Source organism: Tupaia chinensis, unplaced genomic scaffold, assembly GCF_000334495.1.
Source record: "Tupaia chinensis unplaced genomic scaffold, TupChi_1.0 Scaffold000076_1, whole genome shotgun sequence".
NCBI lineage: Eukaryota > Metazoa > Chordata > Mammalia > Scandentia > Tupaiidae > Tupaia > Tupaia belangeri.
In genome coordinates this window covers 1,672,005-1,699,906 of record NW_006159536.1, presented here as the reverse complement: position 1 = coordinate 1,699,906, position 27,902 = coordinate 1,672,005, and the positions used below count along the sequence as shown (strand labels likewise).

General features: G+C 41.1%; 1 protein-coding gene across 2 annotated transcripts; it reads right to left on the bottom strand.

Moving 5' to 3' along the window:
* Window positions 1-27,893, bottom strand: MDH1B (malate dehydrogenase 1B). 2 transcript variants are annotated; one of them, XM_006142450.2, is made up of 13 exons: window positions 27,801-27,893; window positions 25,278-25,390; window positions 20,300-20,434; window positions 19,964-20,106; window positions 17,182-17,678; window positions 14,022-14,163; window positions 12,099-12,262; window positions 8,625-8,764; window positions 8,045-8,096; window positions 6,067-6,147; window positions 2,668-2,736; window positions 1,333-1,398; window positions 1-279 (listed from the first exon to the last, which is right to left on the bottom strand). In XM_006142450.2, exons 1-13 carry the CDS (start codon window positions 27,820-27,822, stop codon window positions 233-235), a joined length of 1,671 nt encoding a protein of 556 aa, XP_006142512.1. In that variant the 5' UTR covers window positions 27,823-27,893; the 3' UTR covers window positions 1-232. The 2 variants fall into 2 exon arrangements, with proteins under 2 accessions (XP_006142512.1, XP_006142513.1); XM_006142451.2 differs by having other exon boundaries at window positions 1,333-1,395.
* Window positions 27,894-27,902: the final 9 nt, after the last annotated feature.

Sequence of the window (27,902 nt, the reverse complement as noted above, 5' to 3'; positions counted from 1 at the left end):
TGCCATCTGCTGGTCTCAACATCAAACTATTTCTGAGAAAAAGCAATAATAAACTAATATATGAGTAGACACATACAACATAAAATGAGGGAACTCTGTCTTTTCATGTTGTTACTGGTATTTAATTGCTTGACTTATTATCTAAGCCTGAAGTAAATCTTTCAAATCATTGTTCCTAAAGAGGTTCTTCCTGGGTTTTTCTATGTACATTATACCACCAAGTATAATAACTTCATATTTGGTCTACTTTGATGTGTTCTGTAGTTTTTTCTTCTGAATCTGTAAAAGGAAGAAGAATGAAAAGATGTAACTATTTTAAAAACCCACTAGCAGCTTATGTTTTCATTAACTTTCCTTTTGCTCCCCTCTTCCTTTTGGTCAGTGGATTCCTGTCTGATTCAGACTGATCCAATAGCTGATGGAGTGCATGTGTGAGAGGGATCTGTGGGGAAATAAGGCCACAAGATCAATATTAAATATTTTCATATAGCAACATTAATTCCAGCCTTGTTCCTGCCCTTGAGCTATCTCCATGTGCAGCCTCCCTTGCCTCCCTTGCTTCTCATTCAGAATTGTGTAGAAGCACTCTTCTGTTCTCAGCTCCATTTCTTCTCCTGGCCTTGCATCATCTTACTAGTAATGTCCTGTGGTTAGTCCCATTCTTTTTTCTCTTCTTCTTTTTTTGGAGAGGTTTTTGCTATAGGGCACATGCGCTCGCCAGACAGACAGAGACAGAGAGACAGAAAGCGAGAAATCACCCCCCAGGGGGGATGGTCACGCCACAATCCCTTCTCCTCCATTCTCCTCTCGGGATCTTGGGCATGCACACACACGCACCCAGCGTGAGTTTAAGCCACCGGGTCCGGGACTCGAACCACGGTCGACTACATGGGAGTCCAGCGACATAGCCATTACGCTAACTGCTGGTCCCATTCTAAAGTCCCTCATGCTGTACACTGTACTCATTTTATCAGACATGTAAATAAAAATGTGAAAGCTTGAGTGACTAATCAGTCAACCACAGAAAAACCTACATCAGCCTTGTTTTCCTAGACTATTAGGACAACTTAGGAAATCTGCTCTTGCAGATATATTAGTGTCCATGCCCTTACTTATTAAATTTTTATTCTAAGGGTTAGGGTCTCACTGCCATCACTTTGGTTATAAAATTGGGAAGCTAGATTTCAGGAGAGTAGGAAAGCAAGGCTGGGTCCCTTGGAATGCAGGAGGGTGAGGGTTTGAAAAGAGGTGTGTCACAGGAGAGGCTTGGTCCTTACTGTCCAGTTCCATTTGTGGAATAAGAAAATATTTGTGCTTTTATCTACTACCTACCATTGAGGGGTTCTTGAATCTGTGACTTATCAGAGGTGGGTGGAGGAACCGTATCTGAATAATCTACTGCAACAAGTGGAGAAAAGAACAGGCTTTAGTGCATATGAATTTGTGCAGTTATTCACATTTTCTTCTATCTTATTCCTTCCACTCGGAGGTTTCTCTGAATACCCGGCTCTCTTAGAAGTTGCAAAATGTTTGCCTACTTTTATACAGATTATCAGCCCAAGACAGTGACTTGGCCATGTTCCTGCGAGCAATGTAAGTAAATGTCCGACTGAACAGCCCAGGGTAGCATCTCTCTACTATGAAGCCTTCCCCCCACACACAATAGAAATCACTGAGCAACTTCTCATGCACACCAGCTTCCTACTATCCTGGGTGTTTTAGGTAAAAAAATAGTAAAAGTAGACACAGACCATATTATTACTTTTTGATATATGATTTATATAGGCAGATTTAGAAAATATACAATCTTCTCCATAAATATGAGACATCTTCAAAAACCTTGTGGAACGAGTATATTATGAAGAGCTGTGCATGGATTTAAAAAATGTTTTACACCAAAATAAACTTGTACATTAATTCCATCTTTCCACAAACTTTTTAAAATCCCTTCATATTTGCAACCACTCACATTATACTTTTATTATTTCATTTTATAAATATATATTATTTATATACACACACACACATAATGATTCCCAGGATTTTTGAAGTCCCTTCATATTTATAACCATTTACATGATATTTTTATTGTTTTATTTTATATATACATGTATGTGTGTGTGTATATATGTATATGTACATATATATTTAGGGTTGTCAGAAAAATCATATTAAAACATGGAAAAATAGTCATGACTTTTCTGATGGCCCTATACACACACACACACACACACACACACATACACATACATATATATGTGTATATATAAAATGATTCCCAGATTTTCTCTGTTGAGAATTCTAATTTGGTTCTCTCAGTCTCTTGCTCTCATTCACCTTCTGAGGAGAATCCTGACTTGTCATATTAGCAACTTTGCATAAGAAGAATTGAGAATAAAAGGGGAAGATAAGAAGGATGAGACATGGGAGCTAGAGCTGAGATTAGAACCTCCTGGGAGAGCCCAAGATGAGTATGATATGAAGTGGCTTTAATATTTTAAAAAATGGTTGATACTTTCATTCCTGTGTCAAAGTCTTTATGAAATATAAGAAAAGAAACTGAGCTATTTAAAAATCACTTCAGTTGCTGAGCTATGTTCTTCTGAATACAACATCATCCTCTAAGACTGGGCAACATGAGCCTTAACTATTAGCCACCCAACGTACCGTCGTCAGATGTGGCTAGATCCTTTTCTTCATCTGGGACTGGATCAGAATTCATGCTATCTTTATTTTCTGAATTCAAAAATAAATAAAACATGTTAGGTTTAGAACATAATCGATGACTTGTGAGATGTTCTAAGTGAGGGTTTTCCAAACTTTGTTGATTATGACTTACAGTGAAAACGTAGGTCTTACGTGCTAGCTCACTATGTACTTATGTACATATAAACGATACAAACAAACGAAAAACTACAGGAAATGATACTTACCTTTTTCTACTCTACTTTGACTTAACCTTTTCTCGTGTACTTACCTTTTTCTATTATCTTTTAGTTCATTGGAAACCAATTCTGGTCCTCTTATTCTTTTCTTATAAATTTTATTCTAATTTAATGGGGTACATGTTAGTGGTGCATTTATTTCATTAACCACTAATACTTTTACAACCCACCTAAGGTTATGGAAATTGTTTCTGCAATATGAAAAGCGCTAAAATAAGTTATATTTGATGCTAATGCTCATTCAACAAATGGTCCCTCATACAACCTGAAATCACCCCACTGAAGTGTTTTGGTCTACATAAAAGTATGATTTAGTAAGAGATCTAAGAACCACACATTTTACTTAGCTACTTAAATTGTTCTCACGTAATTAGTCTTGGAAATACACACTCTCCAATTTAGCTTCTCTTTCTCCATCCTGGAAAGCTGCCAGTCACCTTCCTCAAGACACATCTCATAGGTTTTCTGTTCTCTCACAAGCCCTTAGTGCTTCAGTCCTTTCCTTAAGTATTAGTTAACATTAGTCGGCCCAACTGCAATAATGGTATGACCCTCAGACACTCACAGACACTGTCTAGCTGGCTAGATTTCTTAACAGATCTATTCTAGCTGGGACTGAGTTTGCCATGATACTTGGACAGTGATCTGAACTCCCTGATAGTCTTCTACAGGGCTTATGATACCCGATCCTGTCTAGTTTATGCTTTGTCCCACCATCCGTCACATTGCTCACTAACCATTCAGACAAATAGATAGCCCCTACCTATCTTTTTAGATTTACTTAACCTTTTTGCATCCTCTGCTATAGCCCAGCTACCTACCTAATGCCTTCTGGATATAACATTATACCACTGAGGTGGTGTAATTGATCATTTGAAATGCCTCCTTTGTCTGTGTTCTTTCCCCTCTGGTGGGGTACTTTTTACAACCTCCTTATCTGCGTGCACAACTTCTTTTCATTAAATTACATGAGTAATTCTTACTGAGCTTTTCCGATCTAGTGCCCATGTCATCTCCTTTGGAAAGCCTTTCCTAACACTGCCAGTCTATGTCAGGAATAGGACCTCTATACAGTCTCATTATCGCCTTGGCCTCCCTCTATCATAGGACTTCCTTTTGCTAGGGTTCGATGTTTAGGTTCCCTCTAAAATTTATACATTCAGACCTAAAACCCAATGTGTTGGTATGAAGAGGTGGGGCCTTTGGGAGGTGATCAGGTCACAAGAGCAGAGCCCTCATGAATGGGATTAGTGCCCTTCTACACAGGCCTAAGGAAGTTCATTGGACTTTGTCTACCATGTGAGGACATAGCAAGAAAGCACCATCTAAGAACCAGAAAATGAGTCCTCACCAGGTACCGTATTTGTTAATTCCTTGATCTTGAACTTTTTAGTCTTCAGAACTGAGAAATTTCTGTGGTTGATAAACCACCCGGGTTATAGTGTTTTATTACAGAAGCCTGAATGGACTAAGACATCTCTCCGTAGAATAATTTTCACTTTGCTATTTCTCGTGCTAGATGATGAGCATTTTTTTTTTTTTGAGAGGTTTTTGCTATAGGGCGCGTGCGCTCGCCAGACAGACAGAGAGAGACATAGAGACAGAAAGCGAGAAATCACCCCCCAGGGGGGATGGTCACGCCGCAATCCCTTCTCCTCCATTCTCCTCTCGGGATCTTGGGCACGCACGCACACGCGCCCGGCGTGAGTTTTAAGCCACTGGGTCCGGGACACGAACCGCGGTCGACTACGTGGGAGTCCAGCGACATAGCCATTACGCTAACTGCTGGTTCCCAATGATCAGCATTTTTGAGGGCAGCGGCTATTTGATTAGTTTTATGTCTCTGGTACCTAGTATGGTTTCCTTTGTTCCTTCTTCCCCTTCTTTCCTCCCTCCCTTTTTCTCTCTTTCTTCCTTCCTTCTGGTTAAAAAAAACTACCTTAACAAAAATTTTTAGTATAAAACACAATTTTCTTACCTATTTATATGTGCATTTTACAATGTTGTTACCTATTTATATGTGCATTTTATACAGCTGATCTTTAAAACTTTTTCACTTCACATGACTGTAATCATGGTTTCTGACTTTTTTTTTAAAATGCCATTTGTCTATCGTTAGCCATCTTAAGATCCAACTAGATTTCAAGATATGAGTAAATTTTCTCTTTCACACATTACAAGGATCTTTCCTTTGTGAATATTTAGTTTATCTGCTATGGATACTCCTTCCTTTTGACTTATCTTGCACTGTTTTACTAAACTTTTTAATTTATTGTGTGTTTTGACATTTGCCTTTTTACATTGTGAGGGCTTACGTTTCCTGGAACAGTTTCTGAGGCTGAAACTTCCTTATTGTGTCCTCTACTGTCTCTCATACTAACCAGAAAATAGAAGGTGCTCAGTGGATATCTAGTTGTCTCCTCCAAAGATTTAAACACATTTTACTTTCTATTTATTTATTTTAAAAAAAAAATTTGGAGAGGTTTTCTGCTATAGGGCGCGTGTGCTCACTAGAAAAACAGAGAAACAGAGAGACAGAAAGCAAGAAATGGCCATGCCACAATCCCTTCTCCTTCATTTTCCTCTCGGGACCTTGGGCAGGCATGCACACATGCCCAGCGTGAGTTTAAGCCACTGGGTCTGGGACTCGAACCACAGTTAACTACGTGGCAGTCCAATGACATAGCCATTATGCCAACTGCTGTTCCCTACTTTTTATTTTTTTAAATGTTGCCAGAGAATGAGTGTGCTTGCCCGAGAAAGACAGAGAGGCAAGGTGAGGAAGCACCTGCCATGGGGAGTAGTCACACTGCAGTCCTGCTTCCCCATTTCTCTCTCCTCCTGGGATCTTGGGCATGCACACACGTGTACAACTTGTTTCTCAAGCCACTGGGTCTGGACTCAACAATGCTCTCAGCTATGTGGGGTCCAGCTGCCTTCACTCCCACACTATAGGCAGGCCCTAAACATATTTTAAATAAGATCTTACTTTTGAGTATAAGATGAGGATTGATGAATGACTTAATTTCCATTTTGTGGCAAATGGATGAGCAAATTCTTTTTTTTTGTTTGTTTTTTGAAATGTACTCTTCTCTCTTGGGTTTCAGTTGAGTATACCTACCGTCTGACACCGTTTGTTCTTCCTCATTGTCATCTGTGATGGGCAAGGATCTCCTTTCACTTCGTTTGGCTATGCCACTTTCTACAAGTCAGGAAATTAAGTACTGAGTTAACTGAAGAGATTACACAAACCCCATACAGGAATCATTTCTTTGATGTTAATAAGTGGAGATCTCCAAGCTGTGTGGGGGTGCAAAGCTCTGATTATTTCCAGTGCTCTGATTTTGGCATCCCTGCACAGTGTGTTTTGGGGCAAGGTTCAAAGATGACCAAGTTGAGATCAATCAAATACATAAACAGATGAATAAATAAATACCTTGACCTTCGTTAATAAAAACACAGCATAAACCAACTCATTTTATTCCATAAAACTCTCTATATTTCAAGTTTACATGGGAAATTTAGAACTATCTGTCAGTGGAGTCCAGTTTAGGATGACTGCATTGGAGCCTGTGCTAGTGGGAAGAATTTACAGCTCTAGTCTGCCAACTGCAGGGGGGGCCACAGAGAGGGCTTCTAAATTCTGAGAATTAAAGAATTCCAGCTAAAACTAACTGCCCACCAGACTTCTATTTAGCCGTCTGTGCCTGCCCCCTCTTGTCTCCTTGCCCCTCTGAGCTTTGTTCTGTTTGGCCAATCCCTGGTGCTTGACCATTAGCCAGAACCATCTCAATTCCCAAACTCCAGCCTCTGCCCCCACCTCTGTCCCTGTAGGTCCCTGCCCTTCTGCCTATTGCCCATAGTGACCTTACTAAACTCTCCCTGGTCTGAACCAGTGGCCATCCTTTGTCCCTGTTTTCTTTTTTACCAGTTTGTCTAGTCTGAGAGATAATAACTATTTTTAATTGGTTGGAATATGTACCATCAAATATTTTTAATGTTGCCCTGCCTATCCCCTTTATTTTATTTCTATTTAGTATTTTCTTGTTTATCCAATCTAGACCTCTGTAAATTATCCTCAACTTCTTTGCTTCATCTCTTTCCTTCCCAAATGGCGAATGAAATAATAAAACTGTGCTCAATTTCCATTTCCATATTCAACACTGATAACCAAAATCACCTTAGAAGCTATTTAAGGCATTAGTAAAGCAAAGACAAAAATATAAGAAAAATAATAACTTTTTAGAAATAATTTAATATACAAAATACAGTCATAATGGAAAAATTCCAAATTTTGTTGAAATATAATGGTGCCCATTCTGTGTATGCACAAAATTTATAGGATCATAGCATTTCTTTTTTTTTTTTTTTTAAGAGAGATTTTTGCTATTGGGCTCGTGTGGTCGCTGGAGAGACAGAGAGTCAGAAAGTGAGAAATCATCCCCTAGGGGATGGCCACACCACAATCCCATCTCCTACATTCTCCTCTCAGGATCTTGGGCAGGCATGCACATTTATGTGCCCGATGTGAGTTTCAAGCTGATGGGTCTGGGACTTGAACTATGGTCAACTACATGGGAGTCCAATGACGTAACCATTATGCCATCTGTTGATCCCAGATCATAGCATTTCTCTAAGATGTAATTTCTTTAGCCTTCAAAGGACATACTGAATGTGGCAGTTTATTTTGTCAATAATTTAGTGTAAAAATGATAAAAATAGATTAGAGTTACCTATATTAATAGTGAATCAGTTACAACAAACATTTTTTTAATCTTTTTTCTTGGAGAGGTTTTTGCTATAGGGTGCATGCGCTCACCAGAAAGACAGAGAGAGACAGAGAGACAGAAAGTGAGAAATCATCCTGGGGTGGGGGGGAGGCAATGCGGCAATCCCTTCTCCTCCATTCTCGTCTCAGGATCTTAGGTACACATGCACACACTCCCAGCGTGAATTTTAAGTGACCGGGTCTGGGATTCCCACAGTAGACTACGTGGGAGTCCAGCGACATAGCCATTATTCCATCTGCTGGTCCCACAACAAACATTTTAATATTCTTTTAATAGTAGCCCAATAAAACATCAGATTTAAGAGGTTACCTGATTGGTAGGGTTGAAAATTCATCACGTCTCCAAGTGCAACAAGTTTCTCCTATTGAAAAATTTTGTAATCAGAGAATTTAAGGACTATAATTCCTAACAATAATTATTTAATAGAAAAACGCATTGATTCTTGCTTTTTAAATAACCAAAAAATGTTTTTAACACAGCAGAACTTATATAATCAAATAAATAGTGTTCTTCTGTTGATTTCTTCAAACTTAAAATTAGGATTTTATTTTAATTTATTTCTTCCATCAGTGGGAGAGACAGAGAACATCTCTAACAGGGTTTTGACACTGTGACCCAACCCTGTTCTTAGCCAGCCCTGGATCGTGGACATAGCATGCCCAGCATATTCAGGGAGGTCTCTGGACACAACCCCAAACCTCCTCAAAGTGAGTCCACCTTGATGAGAATTGCATTTTACCACTGTGCCCATTCAAATTTTTATTGCCTCATTATTTTTAGGAATAAATTGCAAACTGAATCCATGGAAATCCAATGTATGCTTTGGCCTGCAGTAATCAGTTCAAGGTCATTATCTCAATAAGTTCCCTTGTATCTATTCTGACATTACCTGAATCAGATCAGTTGTTATTGTAGTCATTATCTGTTCACTTATTTCAACATCTTTAAGATCTGTAAGAACCACCCAAGTTCCATTCTCGAATTTCACAGGCATAGAAAAAACAATCCCTTCTGGAATACCAAACTGGCCTAAAGTGAGCAAATAAAAAGCAAAGAAAAATGAAAGAACTCAGAAAAATAGTCTTCCTATTAAGCAATGTAGAAAAGGACAGATGTGTGGGTGGTGGTTAAGGCACTGGACTCCCATGTGGTGACTCCAGTTCTAGTCCCAGGCCCGGAGGCTTTGGACTCATGCCTTGTGCATGAGTATGCATGTCCAAAATCCTGAGAGGATAATGGAGGAGAAGGGACTACAGCATGACCATCTGCCCTGGTGGGTGATTTCTTGCTTTCTGTTTCTCTGTCTCTATCTCTCTGGTGAGCACACATGCTCTATGGTAAAAATCTTCCAAAAAAAGAAAGAAAGAAAAAGACAGATGTAACCATGTTTTTCCCTGAAGAATTGTTTATTTCATTTATTATTATTATTATTATTATTATTATTTAATTTGCTAATAGGGCATGTACGCTCACCAGAGAAAGACAGAGAGAGAGAGAGGGAAGGTGAGAAAATAAGCTACAGGACTGGTACTTGAACCATGGTTGGCCACGTGGGAGTCCAGCGCCTTACGTATCATGCCATTTGCTGGCCTATAGCCATGATTTTTTTTTTAGAGAGAGATTTTTGCTTTAGGGCAGGTGTGCTCGCTGGCGAGACGGAGAGATAGAAAGATAGAAAATGAGAAATCATCCCCTGGGGGGTGGGGGGTGGCCACACTGCTATCCCTTCTCCTCCATTCTCCTCTTGGGATTTTGGGCTCACACACACGTGCCCGGCATGAATTTAAGCTTCTGGGTCTGCAACTTGAACCGTGGTCAACTACATGGTAGTCCAGCGATGTAACCATGGTTCCAATAACCATGACTTTTCATGACAATGTTGGAACTGAGTTTCTTTGACTTTCTCTCCAAGATAGACTGAACATTCTAGAAGAAATGAATGAGCATCTATTCCAATTTTGACAGTTCTCCCTTCAGTATTTCTTTCACATGAAAGGGTTAATGCAGGAACATTATCTGTATTCCTTCCATCTGTCTCCCAGAGCATTTCCTTGACTCCCTTTATAACCCATGAGCCCAAGTCATTTGCCCAACCTTGCCTCCCATTCTAGGGCAATCCCATCACCAGGGAATGAACGAATAAGAATGGAAATGGGAGGGTGGCGTGGGATGGAGTGGTGAGAGAGTGAGGGACAGGGCAGGAAAGCTGGTTATTTCCTTGTAGTTCCCAATTTAGTATTTACCTGTGTTCTACAGGTGGTGTGGTGGCTGAGGGACTGAACTCCCATGTGACCAACCACGGTTTGAGTCCCAGACCTGGTGGGTTGCTTTTTCACTTTCTCTCTCTCTCTCTCTCTCTTTCTAGTGAGTAGACATACTTTATAGCACAATTTTAAAAATAAATACATAAAATTCTTTAACTAACTAAGCATGCCATTCAGATAAAATCACCCCTTTTTGGTGCTTCAATTAAATAAGAAAGTTACTATTACACTCTAGACACCCAAAATTTGTGAATAAAAAAATGATGACAGTTGGGCCAGCAGGTGGTATAGTGGTTAAGACACTGGACTCCCATGTGGCTAACTGTAGCTTGAGTCCTAGACTTGACAGCTTGAAAATCATACTGGGCACGTGTGTGTGCATGCCCAAAATCCCAACAGGAAAATGGAGGAGAAGGGATTGCAGTGTGGCCATCCCCCTGTGGGGATAATTTCTCATTTCCCCCTCTTTCTCTTTGTCTCTTTCTCTCTCCAGTGAGCACACATGCCCTATGGCAAAAACCTAAAAAGAAGAAAAAAAAAAGGTTCATGACAGTCAGGAGACCTAGATCTATAACACTTTTCCTTGCAGGATTTCCTGGGTCCTTGTGCATTATGTGTTGGCCTTACCTGTGAAGAGCTAGTCTTATGGGCAGATGACATATGAATTTACCTGGATAGTATGGTTTAAGGGAGACAGACAATGATCGCTTCTCTCCTTCCCCCAATACTACATTGTTTACTTTTGAATGAAATTCCTATGGTGATTAACAGAGATGATTTTATACAAATAAAGATAGAGTTTAAAATACTTGTTCCCTAAAAAGCTTACATACTATTGGGTTGTCTGAAAAGTCATGACATATTTTTCTATCCTTTACTATACGACTATACAGCATGCCTTTTCTGACAACCCAATGTTTGAATTTGCACTATGGCAATGTTCCTGTACCTTAACCTGAAAAGGCTCACTGGGCCTCCGTCTACCATATAAAAAGCTGCTCCAGGAAGGTGCATGTAGAGACCAGACAAAGCCTTAGTGGGCACACAGTCTAATGAAGGGGACTCTGCAAGGAGCCACACTGTTAAAAAGGGGGCAAATACAGCATGCTGTCAGAGAGAGGAACAAAACACTACGTGAATATAGAGGAGAGGCAGGTTAATTCTGAATTAGGAGATTTGGGGCGCTTTCCTTGCACGGCACTGGAACAACAGGAAGATGGCTGTTCTACAAAGACAGCAGTGAAAGAGGAGGATCACACTGAGAAGGACAGTGAGTTCCACTTGATGTATGTTGGCCTGAACTGATGCGTGACATCTGGGTAGCAATGTTTCCCAGGCTAGGGCTCAGCAGAGGCCCACCTGAAGTTGTGGAAGTGAATCAGCCTGCTAAGAGAGAGAGAGTAAAGCACAAAGGGAAGAGGTGCCTTGGATGGAACCTTCGAGGACAGTACATCGGCTACTCTCTATTCTGTTTTGCAGAAACGTAGGTCTTCTAGAGAGTTTTTAGCAGATTAAAACATTAAGGCTGTAAAATTTAATATACAACATTAGCAGATGAGGAACAACCTTCCCTCATTTCTTGTTCTAGTCCCCTAAGATCTGGGTCCTGTTGTGCCCCTCTGCATCTTGCCTCTGTGTCTTTATGCCTGTGGCTCCCCGTGACAGTGTGTTTCCCATATTAGTCTTTCAGGTTGGCACTATTCAAACTTAAAGGCTTCCTGGAAGTCATCTCCTATTTGAAGCCTGTTGAGATTCTTTTTGCTCTCTGCCTAGAATCCACCTTGCTTGCCCTTTCTTGGCTGGATAAAGTGAGAAAAAACTTAACTAGACTATTTTGTTTGTGTAATTGATTCTCCTTTATACTACTATAGGTTTCCTGAGGGTAAAGGCTAGATATTCTTTCTTTGTGTGCTTCCAGGGCATTCATACAAAATATCGTTGGATTTCTGAATGAATAAATGAGTGATCATGGAACTGCAAAAGTCCAGACAGCTTATAGATCATGTTAAGAGCTTAAAAGGAGGAGGACACAGAACTAGAAGCACAAGGCATACATGGAGGTTTTTAAATATTACCAAGTATGAAAAGCCCAAAATTACCTTCGCTCATTACTCCTAAAGATACAATCTCCCCAGGCGGTGAGCCGTGGTACCAGTATTTCAACGTAGTGGCTATACTGTGAGCAGCTAAAATGCCTCCAAATTGTTTTCCTGTTTCAGTCAATTTTTTAAGAGTTTCCACAAATTCTTTTTTTAACCACTCACTGAAAGGAGAGAAAGAAACAATCTTATGATGGGAAAACAAACAGAAATAGAAAAAAATGTTTCTCGGGTCAATGGATTCAACTACAAGGCACCATATTCATAATCAACAAAGAAATCTGATATCATGTGCCCTTTATCAAGTGTCTTCAATCTCCATAAAAAGTCAATTGAAAAACATAAAATATAGCCCAAAGGAGGCCTAAAATTTCAAACTAAAAAGTTGACAATATAAATACGTCATCCAGAAAAGTGGTCAAAGATCACAGGAACAACTACTTTCACTACAAAAATTTTATTCTCTGTAGATGTTACCCTGGACGTAGTGGTACCCCTTACTTAAAATGAAGTAATTTCATAAGGCATTGAATTATTCAGATTGACAATTAGGAAAATAATTTTATTTTTATGGTCTGAGGTCTAACTTAGGGAATAGTCCAGCTGGACTAGGTATTAGAGGGCTGCCCCTGCAACCCAGCAGGTCACAGCTTCATGCAACCCTGACTCTGCTCAGGCAGCAAATGCAGAGGAATCAGGCTCCAGGAGGGTGAAGCCAGGACTCCTAGGGTTAGATGAACTAGGCATAGATGAACTTTCAGGCAGAGGTGAACTTCCTATGTTCTGAGAAAGGGAAAGAAAGCAAGGGCAATAGAAAAGAAATGCTACAACTGGGGAAGTTCTGCAAAGTTTAGGGAAGTTCTTCAAAGGTCCACCTGCCTGTTTCTCCTCTTCTTCCTCACCATAATGCTAGTGTGCAGTGTGGCAGGCCTGCTCTAAGTGCTTTACTTATATCAATCCATTTCATCCTCCCAATAGCTCTAAAAACCCATATTATGTTACCATTTTCCCTTTGCACATGAAAACCTGAGGCACAGAATGATTAAGTAACCTCTCTAAGCCCACACGGCTAGTAAGTGGCTAAGTGGGAATTCCAGCCTAGGTGGTTGGTCCGAGGACTATGCTTCTTACCATTGTTTGAGCACCTCTTAGGACAGTACCCCCACCATGGACTGGGCAAAGTAAAGTTCTCCATACATGGTTGCATTGCTGAATTCCCACATGGTTGACCATAGTTTGAGTTCCAGACCCTGAAACTTCCTGGCTTGGAACTTATGCCAGGTGCTTATGCATGCATGCCCAAAACTGCGAGAGGAAGATGGAGGAAGAGGGATTGTGGTGTGGCCATCCACCCGGGAGGTGATTTCTTACTTTCTGTCTGTCTCTCACGTGAGCACATGTTCCCTATAGCAAAAAAATTCTCAATGAAAGGAAAAAAAGAGTCTGAAACGTAAATATTTATAATTTCTTTTTTCTTTTATTTACCAGAGGGCGCTTGTGATCACCAGAGAGAAAGAGAGAAAGCATGCCCCATGGGAGAAGTCAAGCTGCAATCCCTTATCCTCCATTTCTCAGTCCTTTCTAGGTTTGGGGGGCATGCACTCATGCACATCTACATGTCTGTTTCTCAAGCCACCAGGTCTGGGACTTGAACCATTCGCTCAGCTACATGGGATCCAGCTCCTCCCTTAACCACCAGGTCATCCCTGGTGGGGATTCATAACGTTCATAATTTCAAAAGCCTGGGGTAGGGATAGATGAGTTGATATTTTGTTGAATTTTTTTTTCTTCAGTAGAGAGTATAGACACATATGAATGTAAGCAGTGCAAGTTATTTCTGTACAAAGACTTAAAACATGATTTAAAAGACTAACTAGTATACAGTTAGTTAACATGGCTGAAATACTTAAAAATATAACTTACCTATCAAAAATCAAGCTTAACACAGGGCGTGAATAATTATGAGGCCCCCAGATGGCACTCTCGTATCTGTAAACCCTTGCTTTTCTCAGATCTATATAGTTATTGCCACTGATATTACCCCAAATTATCACATCTTTGATACCTATGAAGAAAAAGAAATAAAAATAAATAAAATGCACATTAATATAAAAAATTACTGAAGCCTATTTTGTGTTTCCTTTTTGCGTGTTTTAGGGTTTTTTGGTTTTGTTTTGTTTTGCTATAAAAGGAATCTAAATTTATGCTCCCAAAAACTATTCAAAAAGTGTGGATCACATTGAGGCTTGCATGTTTTTTAATTATTATTTATTTATTTAGAGAGAAATTTTTACTATAAGGTGTGTGTGCTCATTGGAGAGACCGAGAGACAGAGGGACAGAAAGCAAGAAATCACCCCTCAGGGTGGATGACCACACCACAATCCCTTCTCCTCTAGTCTCCTCTTGGGATGTTTGGGCATGCATGCATGCTCACCTGGTGTGAGTTTTAAGCTACTGGGGTCCAGGACTCAAACTGCGGTCATCTATGTGGAAGTCCAGAGACATAACTATTATGTCATCGGCTGGTCCCCTTGCATTATTTTTGTTTGTTTGTTTATTTAAAGAGAGACATTCCAAACAGGCCATCATTTTGTGACCCAACCCCAATCTCAGTCGGGATTGCAAGCATGTGGGTGCACCCAGCATGAACAGGGAGACCTCAGGATGTAATCCTAGGACCTTTGCATAGGGCTTCAGCATCACAGAGCTTTGCATTACAGCTGTGCCACTGCAGGTGGCTGGGTTAAGCATTATTATCCCAAATAGTGCTCTATGAATGGTATAGGTATATGACTAAATTCAAGGACTAATAAAATGTCCCTGGAAGATATTGCTATTGCAAAATTGTATCGCTGGTGCTGGCCCCAACTTTTACTCTGCTAGCCATTGGGAGGGAGACGGGGTGTTATGAGAAAGACTATGAGAGGTTGAGGGAGGGAAATCTTTTTATCTATTTTGACTTTTGAGGAGTCCTTGATTCTAGACTGGAATAGAATCCTCGGCAAATCACTTAACACTGCATGGATTTCACCCACTGCAAAATGAGTGTTGTAAGTAGAGGATCCTGGGGAACATTTTAGTTAACAAATAGTTATGACTTACATTCTGTGGTTTGCTAGCCTCATCTAGAATGATCCCTGACTAATAGCTTTGCTGCATTTTCTCCTTCATACCATTTTGGTCAGCTCTGCATTTGGGGTTGCTGGTTTTCTTTCTTGCTGCCTCACCGATGATTGTACTTTGCCACTGTCCTTCTAATGTTTCTCTATCCTTTCCTCAACTTTCCTCCATTTTCCTTTCTCTGTTTCTCTGTTTATTGGCTTTGAGTAGAACAGAGTTCATGGATGGGATCTGCAGGTGGTATAATGGTTACATTGCTGGACTCCCACATAGTTGACCATGGTTCAAGTTCCTGACCTGGCAGCTTAAAACTTGCACCAGGTGCATGCACATGTGTGCCCAAGATCCTGAGAGGAGAATGGAGGAGAAGGGATTGTGTTGTGGCCATCCCCCCGAGGGATGATTTCTGCTTTCTGTGTCTCTCTTTCTGGTGAGCACATGTGCCCTATACTTACAGCAAAAATCTCTCCTAAAAAAAGAAAGAAAGAAAGAAAGGAAGGAAGGAAGAAAGAAATTTCAGAGCTCATGGCATCAAGCAGACCCTTTAGAGAGCAGCGGTTCACTGGAAAGTCCCTTGTCTGTTTCTTTCCACACAAACCTTGTTTAAATTTTGTGTCACTGACTGCTCTTAACACTTCATTATCTATAGAGGCAACTGTAGGGTTGATGACAGAGGTTTTTTTTTTTTTTTTTTTTTTTTTTTTTTTTAGGAAAAATTGTTCATATTCTATTGAATCATTTCGGCATCAATTTGGCTGAATTTTACTCTGACCCTGAGCATAAGACACTAAAGCTACATATGCAAGGATAGCAGAAGTTCGGACTTCTAGGGCTTCATTGTAAAGAAATGGATAATACTGCTTTGGCTATGTCAGGGACTCACTGAAGTCCTTGACTGCCAAGATGTGGACCATTCCAGGCTCACATTTCATTGTCTTCCCCATTTTGCTTGAGAGAATGCCTTGTACCTCATTCCATTCTCAGTAGGTGTTGCACCTGCTCCATTTAAGGGTACACACAGCTAATATATGTCAGATGTAAACTCACTTCCTACATACAATCCATTTTCTAATCCAGTCTCATTTTTGCATCATTATGAAATGTACCAGTTCAAAGAGCAATAGGAATGGAAATGGTTCAGATATCACGATCCTACTGATAAATTTTATACCCTTGCAAATGTGTACCGAATGCTGGGCACTTTCCTAAGATGTGTACAAATATTACCTTATTAAATCCACATACCAATTTAGGAGATAGGTGCTGTTAACCTCCTCATTTTACAGATGAGGAAACTGAGGCACACTGAGGTTAAATGATTGCTCAAGGTTGCACAGGTGAGAAGTGGAGCACAGCTACTTTAACACAGCCCTGACACATACATACATACATACATACATACATATATACATACATACACGAGCACTTGCCAGAGAGACAGAGAGAGAAGGAAAGGGAGAAACAACCTCTCCAGGGTGGGGGTGTGGGGGAGAGGCATACCACAATTCCTTCTCCTCCATTCTCCTTTTCAAATTTTGGGCACATGCACCCATGATCACAGTGTGTTTTCCAAGTTGCTCATTTGGACTCCAGCTGTGGAGTCGGCCATGTGGGATCCAGTGCCTTAACCACCATGACACCTGCTGACACTGCCCTAATATTAACTGATGACCTTAATTGACTATGGTCATAAAAAATAATGGAATATTAAGTTTCCAATGAGTACTTGAATAATACAGATCTTATTACATTGTTTATTGATATAATGATGGCCCAGGTCAGTTAGTCAAGAATTCCAGTAAAAAATGATTTGCTTGCACAGCAGTGAATTCAAACACTAAGTTCTTTGCATCTGCTTCATAATTCAATTTCTGACATTCAGAATGATCGAGAGGACTCAGAGTCCTCCCCAGATGCTTTGAGATCATACTGTTTCAGAACACACTCAGGAGCTCACTCACAGGAGGGCGTGGTCTTCAGCTTTCTTGCCAGTGCAGCTTTGGCCTCCCCTTCGACGCCCATTGCCACTGCGATGATATTGTGCGCGATCTTTGGGGCGTATCTCATAAGCAAGGCGGTTTTCAGGTTCACAAAAGTTTTTCCTCCGACAATAACTCTGACAGAATCGTCAGCGTTTTTCTCAATCAGGTATCCGTAGAGCCTGCACAGAGGCACCCTGCTGCGGAGGCAGTCCTCTAAAGTATGCACTTCGTAGTCAGTGCTGTCATCGAGAATGATGACGACCTGGGCGTGGCGGAAGGCCTCCTCCACTTTGGTGCAGATGGACACACTGCGGACGGCAGGTGACACCAGGTACTCGGTCTCTGACACAAGGCTTTGGAGCCATTCTTCCGACTGCTTGTTATCAAACAGAGTGATGCTAATTTCCGTCTCCATCCCAAACACTTCGCCCGTGGTCAGTAAGGGGATAAGGTTGCAGCAAGCAGGCGCAGATGCGCTGGTAAAAACGCAAAACTAGATTAGGAGTCGTTAGGCCCTTTGTCCCTGTGAGCCTTTATTTTTAATAGATTAGATATTTCTGCACATTACCAGGGTAATTTAATATTTTCAATACATATACAGCTGTGTAACTGTATAGACTTTTTTTTGAAGAGGTTTTTGCTATAGGGAGCATGCGCTCACCAGAAAGAGAGAGACACAGAAAGTGACAAATCACTCCCCAGGGGGGATAGCCATGCCGAAATCCCTTCTTCTCCATTCTCCTCTGGGATCTTATGCATACACCCCCAGTGTGAGTTTAAGCCACCAGGTCCGGAAGTCAAACCACAGGTGACTACATGGGAGTCCAGTGACACAGCCATTAAGCCAACTGCCAGTCCCAGCTGCATAGACATTTTTAAGGATAGAAATCAAAAGTAGATTTAAAAAAATTCTCATTACTAACTCCTTGCTCTAGCCATATGAGAAAAATCCCCCAAATTAAAAAATGTAAACTTTATACCTTTTGGGCCAGCAGGTAATATGGAGATTAAGGCAGCTGGATCCCGGGAACCAACAGTTAGAGTAATAGCTATGTCACTGGACTCCCACATAGTCGACCGCGGTTCGCATCCCCGACCTGGTGGCTTAGAACTCAAGCCGGGCGCGTGTGTGTGCATGCCCAAGATCCCGAGAGGAGAATGGAGAAGGGATTGCGGCATGACCATTCCCTCTGGGGGGTGATTTCTTGCTTTCTGTTTCTATGTCTCTCTCTGTCTGTCTGGAGAGCGCACGCGCCCAATAGCAAAAACCTCTCCAAAAAAAAAAAAAAGGTAGCTGGATTCCACATTGCTGACTGTGTAGTTCAAATCCTGGACACAGCAGCTTGAAAATCACAACAGACATGTGTGCGTGCGTGCCCAAAATCCAAAGAGGAGAAGAGACTGCAGCATGGCAATCCCTCCTGGGGGAGAGGGGCAGTGATTTCTCGTTTTCTTTCTCTTCTCCTCTCTTTGTTTTTCTCTGGCAAGCACATGTGCCCTATTGCAAAAACAAAACAAAACAAAACAAAACAAAAACTTAAAAAAATAAAAAGTGTACTTGATGATAAGGTTTTTTTTTTTTTTAAATAACACGGAATTCCCCAAATGTAGAAAGCAAAATGTCAAAAAACAAACAAACAAACAAACAAAAAAACATATCGTAGTACTCTATCTACATGTTTATATTTCCTCTTGAAAAGTTAGACATAAGACTCCGTTAATTATGGCTATTTTTATTTTATACCCTTATCTACAAACTAATAGCATTTTTTGGAAAAGGTCATTCTTAGAAAGAAAAACCCTTACAAAGATGGCTAGGATCAAGGCAGGTTATGTATAGTGGATCTGTGATCATATTTCAGCAAGTGTCTGGATACTCTAAAGCTGTACTCTGGGCTATAATGACCTCCCATGGGGAGTCTGGAAATGCATCTGGGCGTTTCTGGTCATCATAGTGAGTTTGGGGAGGGGCACAATGGGGTCTCAATACTATCTGTAATTTTAACGCTTTGAAAAATATCTAAAGAAGATGTGATATCTATTAAATCTGAGAAGGTCATGGATGTTTACATCATATGTAATTCTTTTCTAAATCTGAAACAGTTAATAATAACTCTTTTTAATGACTGTATATATTAGGATATGTACATGTATAATGAGAAAGATGATATGAGAGATAGCTTGATGGGTGGAGAAAGGAGAAGGGGAAGGGAAAGGAGAGGGGGAAGGAGAGCGAGCAAGAGAGACGGAGTGCCTAGTTTGAGGAAGTGACGACAAAGACCACATGTGCCCTACACTGGAGCAATGAGGAACAAACAGCAGAAGGAGAAATGTCAGAGGGAGCAAGGTGAGAGGAGTGGAGGCCAGAGTGAGTGAGTACATGAGGAAGAGCCAAGGAGAGCTCTAGCAAGTGGGAAAAGGGAGAGAACAATGGTCAGTGAGGACAACTGTCAAAGTGGTCATGTGAGGAAGTTGCTCTTAGATTAACTGTTTGTGTGTGTATAAGATCAAAACTCATGCAAGGGCTTGTACTGGATGTACATATAAACAAGTACATACATATACACATATATATGTATGTATATACACATACACACATACATATGCACCTACCTATACCAGCTATATATCTAAGTATATATGCACTCAAATCTCAAACCTGAGATTCAGATATTCTTCTACCATGGAATTACTCCCACCTCATTTTCCATACTAAATATGAAAAGCCAATCTTATGAATTTTGGGGTTTGGCTGTCCCACCTGGCAATCCAGACCTGTAAAGGGTTGATGAGATCTTTCAGGGATTCTTCCTCCAGCTCTCTTTCCATGTGTGCTGCCAGGTTCTCCTGAGCAATTACCATCATCAGCTCAGTCGTCATGCTCGAGGTGACACCATAGTAGAGCTAAATATCGGGAAAGAAAAAGTCAACTTCAGAGGATAAGTCATTAGCTGACAATGGCTATAGTAACTTTTTGTTTAAACTCTAAATAGAATAAAATGAGAGGTGAGAGAATGTGTCAAAAAGCAGGACATTTTAAAAAATAAAATAAGAAAATGATAACATTTGAACAAAGAAATCAACTTAATTTATATACCTGGGCATGCTCCAAGAACTCATTATATCCTCCTAAAAGCATACCCTTTCCTCCACGATCCAACAGCTCTCTCCAGATGATGGGGGAGTTTTTGTGCTTCCACTTATTCTTCTCGCAGGTATCTTTCAGCCACTCCTATTAAATGATATTTCAACAGAAATCCTCCATTAAATCTGCCTGAAATTCAATTCAATACCTTAGAATTTAAACACTAAAATACAACCCCTTTTTTTGCACCTATGCATACATAATACAATTTAGAGGGGCCAGCAGGTGGCATAGTGGTTGTGGCACTGGACTCCCACAGTTTAAGTCCTAGGCCCAATAGCTTGAAACTCATGCCAAGCACATGCATGCCCAAAATCTCAGCAGGAGAGTGGAAGAGAAGGGATTGTAGTGTGGCCATCCCCCCATGTGGTAATTTCTTATATTCTCTTTCTCTGTCTCTCTCTGTGTCTCTGGTGAGTGCACATGCCCTATAGCAAAAATCTCTCTCAAAAAAAAAATTAGATTTTTTTATCTTATTTTATTTATTTATTTATTTAAAATATTTTTGGAGAGGTTTTTTGGACAGAGGGAAAGAAAGCAAGAAATCACCCCCCTGGGAGGATGGCCACAATCTTTTCTCCTCCATTCTCTGCTCAGGATCTAGGGTATGCAAGCACATATGCCCAACATAAGTTTAAGTCACCGGGTCCAGGACTCAAAAACTGCGGTTGACTGCATGGGAGTCCAGTGACATAGCCATTATGCCAACTGCTGGTCCCACAATTTAGATATCTTTTTAAAAGTTCTTTCTTTCTTTCTTCTATGAGTGAGATAGAGAGAAAGAGAGAGACAGAACTCCCCAAAAAGCCTCTCTCCCTCATCCACCTCCATCCCCAGCCAGGTCCAATCATGGGCTTGCATGTACTGGGTATGTTCAGAGAAGTCTCAGGGTGCAAACACAGTGTCTTCCCATGTGGCAATGTTCCCATGCTACCACTCTGCCAACATCTGACCACAATTCAGATACCCAAATATAAATAAAATATAAATAAAATAGTGATGAATTCAGTAACAAGTTAATCAAATAAGAAAGAATGCTATTCAAGTTCATTGACCAGATAAAGGTACTAAAACTTGTCCTTTGTGCTATGGAGACCTGGAGTGAAAATACTTAGCTTAAATAGAGGCCTGTGTTCCAATTTGACCAATTAAAAAAAAAAAGTCATCTGATATTTCCTTTATTCTTATATATAAGCTATGTCCAGTCTTTGGGCCACATAAATTTTGAAACTGCTTTTCAAATTTGTGAATGTGACTTATATAATTCAGATTGAAATTAATGAGCTAAAAGGTCCCTAGGAATTTCTGTTAATTGTTACCATAAAAAGTTTAAATTATCAATATTTAATTTGTGTAGACTTTTCAATGAACAGAAACAGAGGGCAAGCACCATGCTTTTCTTTTTCTGTTGTTAAGGTTTTTGTCAAAGGGCACGTGTACTTGCCAAAGACAGACAGTGAAAGGAAAAAGCGAGAAATTACTCCCCCACCCAGGGAGATGGCCACAACATCGTCCCTTCTCCTCCTTTCCTCCTGGGATTTTGGGCATGTACCTTCACGTGCCCTGGGTGAGCTTCAAGCTGCTGCCGAGTCTGGAACTTGAACCATGGTTAATCATGTGGGAGTCTAGTGGTAGTGTCTACTACCATGTGGTAGTGACATCACCTGCTGGCCCCCATTCTTATCAATAAACTACATGGCATGTCTTAAAGCCATGTCATTGGAGGCATATGTAATGAGGCTACCTTTACAAATAAAACCTTAGTAACTATCCTCCCTTGTTGATAGCAAAGATCTCTCTGTCTTTATCCCACCATGGTCCCTCTAGTCATACTGTATTATCCAAAAAGTCATGATGTATGTTTCTTATGTTTTTCTATGTAAAAATGCATTCTAACTTTCTGAGAAGCCACTAGAATAGCCTGACCAATGAAGTGCTGGGCCTGTGTGAGAAAGGAACTATACCAATGAAGGACCACTCAGAGCATGTCCTGGCAGATCTGAGCGAGGAGAGCATGTATACAGTGGAGAGTGCTGAACCAAGAGTGGGACATCCAGCTGGAAAAGAGTGTATCTGTTAATAGGAATCACTCTTCTACGATGCAAGAGTGTGTATTTTGGCAAGAACCTCAGAAAATGGTGATAACATTTTGCTAGACTGGTTCTAGACAGCCTAGAAGAAGTGATGACTCCCATTACATACAGCAGAAATGCCAGAACAGCCATGGAGGACAGTAGAAGAAGGGATCAAAAGGCTAGTAAACATAGTACTGTGGAAGGTTAGAAAATTTGCTAGCCAGGCACGCTCTCTGGTAGGACCTGGAGTATAATACACTTACTGAAACGGTAAGGAATGCACTGGCAAGAGCCTGTAGTGACACTGAGAAGCTCAGTGTAGCTGAGCATTTTAGGCCAGGGTTATTAAGAGACATAGAGCTGGAGTCTCTACCAATGGGAATGAAAAAAAAAAAAAAAACCCAAAATAATGGAGGCCAGGGGGCAGTGCCCACCAGAGAATATCTACTGTGAAAGAATAGATCCCAGTATATGAGATACATACATGCCAATATATGAGATAACTTAGTTGAAGGCACAGTGGACTTGAGAAAGGGGTAATAGTTATGCCACAGCCCAGGGGAATGGGATCCCACTCCCCAAAACTTATGTAGTTATTGCTACTACAAAATGTTCAATACACCAGCAACAGGGATCAGAGCTGACCCCCCCAATAATGGCATTATCTCTCAAAGTCACCAACCACCCTCCTGCTGGCAAGTTGATCTCACTGGACTCTTTCTAGTCTAAAAGGGCAATATTTCCTCTTGATTTAAATCAACCTATATTTTGAGTAAATAATTGTCTTTCTGCTGGTAGGGCTTTGGCTTACACCCCTGTTCAAGAGTTTAAAAAATGTTTAACCCACCATCATAAGATCCTGCATAACTTTGAACTGAGGGGCCCACTTTGGAGTAAAAGTGGGCACATAACCATGAGATCCACTAACCTTATCATACATTAAATCACCCAGTCTGAGAGAAGGATAGCATAGCCTACTAAAGACTGATACCTTTCAAGGATGGGGCACTTTTCTCACTATGCAATATATTCCATAAATCAACACTTTTTTTTTTTTGCCCCAATAGGTATAATACATGAATCTGGGAACCAAGGATTGAAATTAAGAGTGATCATGTTTACTATCACTCTTGATGACCTATTTGGGGAATCTGTGCTTCTATGAAACCCCATTAATGTAGACTCTATGGGTTGGGAGGTTCTACATCCCAAAGCAGTGCTTTGTACCAGGAAACACAAGAAGAGTCACATTAAACTTTAAGCCATGGTTACCACTTGGTCATTTGAGCTCCTGTGGCAAGAGACCAGCAGGAAGGGAATGAAATTACTACCCAGCAAGGGGAAACTGATGATCAGTAGTGTGTAGGGCTATTATTACTCAATGTGATCAGGACAGAATATTTAGTATCTAGGCTCTCCACTGGGGAACTTTTGGGAGTTCTCCACTCAATTTTGACAGTGAATGGACAAGTGCAACAGTCACATCTTGAAAAGGGGAGAGAGACCAAGGCTCCGATCCCATAAGGATGCAGATCTCGTCCCATCACACCTAATGTGTTACCTACACAGAAGAAGTGAGGGAAATCTATGATGGAAAGTAGACAAGAGAGGGGATGAGTGTCAGTTTTGCCTCAAACTATATGCCCTAGAGACTGTAGTTCATTTAACTAACCTTCCTCTTGTAAGGAAAGATCCAACCAGTATCCCAGAGGAACTCCTCTCAGATGGTGTGAGCTGATTATATAGAGAGTGTGTGGATCACAAGGTGCAATGCGTGGGCTGTGCAGATGCTGTTCTGTATAACCCAGACTCTTCCTTCATAACTGAGGCACGCATTCCCTTAGCCACTAGGTAGACAGACTGGCTGTTGATGGCTCAGGACTGGGTCTCTCTCCAGGAACTGATTTCAGCCAAAGGGAATCACCTTGCCTGAAGTGAAGTCCCTTCACTGGGGCAGCCTGTATTCAATGACTGACTGATGTGGGATTGATGTGGCAGTACAAAAGCTCAGCACCTGTGCCCTATTTTGGGCTATCTCTGAAAGGCCATCCCAGCTTCAGAGTTTCCTGTAGGATTGCTGCACCCTTTGCTTGCACTGTATCCCAGTTCAAATTCTCCTTTGCCCAATCCTACCGCCCTCATTCCTTCTCAAGATATTGTACCCAAGACTAATTCCTGGTAAAGACCCTGTACTGAAATCTACTTCTGGGGGAAATAAAATCCCAAAAAAGAATATTGTTAAAAATTAAAAAAAAAAAAGACAAACAATTTCCTTTTGTTACTAGAAATCACTGTGAAGAAGAATGGAAAGTTAACGAGTGCAATACAAGCTCTCTGGATTCTGGAGGCTGGGCAGTCAAATTTATTCTTTTTTTTTTTTTTTTTTTTTTTTGCTATAGGGCATGTGCACTTGCCAGACAGACAGAGAGAGACAGAGAGACAGAAAGCGAGAAATCACCCCCCACGGAGGATGGCCACGCCACAATCCCTTCTCCTCCATTCTCCTCTCAGGATCTGGGGCACGCATGCACACGCGCCCGGCATGAGTTTAAACCACTGGGTCTGGAACTCGAACCACAATCGACTACATGGGAGTCCAGCGACATAGCCATTACGCTAACTGCTGGGCGATAATTTATTCTCTTTATTGGTTAGGGTCTCATTTGTTCTACTAGGTACTAGGAAAAATATATAAATAATCTTTTTGAGGTATAAATAGAAATACATTTTACTTGTATTCAAACTTTAGTAGTACATAAACATTCATTAATGGAAGCCAATCTAATACACTAGGTAAAACTCAAATGAAAACACATTTTTGTACATGTTTGTGTTTAGCAATCTGTAAACCTTACCTCCCAAACATCAGGATGTTGTGTAATTTTATGTATCCGAAAATCAGGAAGATTCTTTTGCAAGTAGTCTGCCAGAAGTTCTGCTTTCGCGTAATATGGACAATCTCCCCTACCTAAAAAAATTTAAATTAGGAATTTTTTTGCCACAAAAACTTTATCATGTAGTTTTGAATCTGTCATATAATTATAGAATTAATCATAATTATGATACACTCTTATAACCTAGGGTTATAGCACAAACTACCACAATGTAAACTTCTGATTTTTTTATGTCGATCAAAATAAAATAAATTTCAAAGAAAGTCAGAATCTTAAGTAAATCCTTACAGACTCTAAAAAATTCTTAAAAGAGGGAACCAGCAGTTAGCATAATGGCGATGTCGCTGGACTCTCACGTAGTTGACCGCGGTTCGCGTCCCGGACCCAGTGGCTTAAAACTCACGCCGGGCGCGTGTGCGTGCGTGCCCAAGATCCCGAGAGGAGAATGGAGGAGAAGGGATTGTGGCGTGACCATCCCCCCTGGGGGGTGATTTCTCGCTTTCTGTCTCTATGTCTCTCTCTGTCTGGTGAGTGCACTCGCCCTATAGTGAAAATCTCTCCAAAAAAAAAATTCTTAAAAGAATTATTAAATTATTTTATTTCCCTAAAATGTAGAATGGAAAAACAAAAACTATGGAATATTCTCTTCCAGTATGATGTGAGGCCTTACTTCCTCTAGGAGGAAGCTAACTACTACTAATACAGCATGAACTACTAACAGTAACCTGCTCAGAAGTATCCACCAACAGGTAAAGTGTGAAGTGGGGAGTGACGGTAAAATCTCTTTTGGGTTTGATATGTATGTATGGCAGAGTTGTGAGAGTAAAGAGAGGAGTCTGGGATAACTTCTATTTTTTGGCCCGGGTGGATGATCCTGACCTTACTGAAGAGAAATGATGGAAGAGGAGAGTAACTTTTGACAAGAGCTGTGTGAAGTATCTGTGGTATATCTAAGTAGATATGACCAGCAGGTGGTCATGTAAGTCTGAGGTGCAGGTGCCATGTAAGGGCTTCAGACACACATTTTTGTAGCCATCAACCCACAGGAAGTTAAAGCAGATGGGACTGGGTGACTTTGGTGTGGGCAGTTTCTGTAAGGAGACAGAAATAGGAGAGGACTTCAAAAAGTTCAGGAAAAAACATATATTATGGAAAAACTACATAATGATTTCAAAACAATTTTGTACCGGGACCAGCAGTTAACGTAATGGCTATATCGCTGGACTCCCACGTAGCCGACTACAGTTCAAGTCCCGGACCCGGTGGCTTATACTCATGCCAGGCGTGTGTGCCCAAGAGAAGGGATTGCGGCGTTGGCGTCCCTCCTGGAGGGTGATTTTTTGCTTTCTGTCTCTCTGTCTGGCGAGTGCACGCGCAAAAACTTCTCCAAAAAAATTTTTTTTGTACCAAAATAAATTCATATTTTAATTTTTTTTTCCCAACACCCTTTTTTTTTTTGAGAGGTTTTTTCTATAGGGCATGTGCACTCGCCAGACAGAGAGAGACAGAGAGATAGAAAGTGAGAAATCACCCCCCAGGGGGGATGGCCACGTTGCAATCCCTTCTCCTCCATTCTCCTCTCGGGATCTTGGGGCACGCATTCACACGCGCCCGGCGTGAGTTTAAGCCACCCGGTCCGGGACTCTAGCCGTTATCGACTATGGCCCGGGAGTCCAGCGACTTAGCCATTACACTAACTGCTGGTCCCCCAACAACCTTTTTGAAGTCTTCTTGTAGAAGTCAGATTGAATAGAAGAGCAGGCTACTCTTAGGAAACTTACTGAGAAGGGGAGAAGGCAGGTACAATAAACTACCAGTTAAAGTCTCCTCAGTGGTTTTTTTGCTGTCACTCTGGCACTTTCAACCCTTCCGTTTCAGCCAAGATGGGCTTCCTAAAATACACACCCATTAAGAGTGCTCTCCTGCCCAACGTTTTTCAATGACTCCTCTTGCTTTGAAGATACAGTTCAACTTTGGTTGGTGCAGGCGAGGTGCAAGAATGTGGCACCTGTTCGCGCCCCAGATTCTCTCTCTTTCCCCATAATCAGATTCTGCAACAGGCCAGGAGGCTCCTCATCCCAAAGTTTCACATCCTCACTCCTGGAACAGTTCCCTTGCTAGTTCCTTGTATCTACCGCTCTGCATCCATCACGCTCAGATTTGGGGTCTGTGCTCCCAGAGGCCTGTGCAAATTTCCCTCACTGCATTAAGTACTTGTAATTAAAAAGGACTTGTTTCCATGGTTCTATACCCCATGACACTGAAAGCACCTCGAATGCAGGGATATACTGTCCCTCACTGTATCCCCCGTGTTCAGCCTTGCTTGGCACACGGTCACTGTTCAATAGATATCTTTGAATAAATACATAAGAATGCGAAAGAAGCTAGGTTTGCTAGAATAGAAGTCAGTTAGGATAATTGTTAAGAGGCCACGGGAGGCGTTTGGAGCGACGTGCGGGCGTAAGCGGGGATCACTCTACTCACCCGCGATCACGAATTTAGCCATGGTCTCAGAGGTAGAGACCGCCGCGTCACGGTTACCTGGCAACCACGCAGCCTGGGCATGACGCAGGCGCACTCTGAAGT

Excerpts from the sequence above, each read along its gene's own strand:
- MDH1B (XM_006142450.2), bottom strand. The coding sequence starts at position 27,822 with ATGGCTAAATTCGTGATCGCGG. Across the intron at positions 20,107-20,299 it reads AGTTCTTGGAGCATGCCCAG|CTCTACTATGGTGTCACCTC; the intron begins GTATATAAATTA and ends CCCGATATTTAG. Across the intron at positions 2,737-6,066 it reads AGAACAAACGGTGTCAGACG|AAAATAAAGATAGCATGAAT; the intron begins GTAGGTATACTC and ends TTTTGAATTCAG.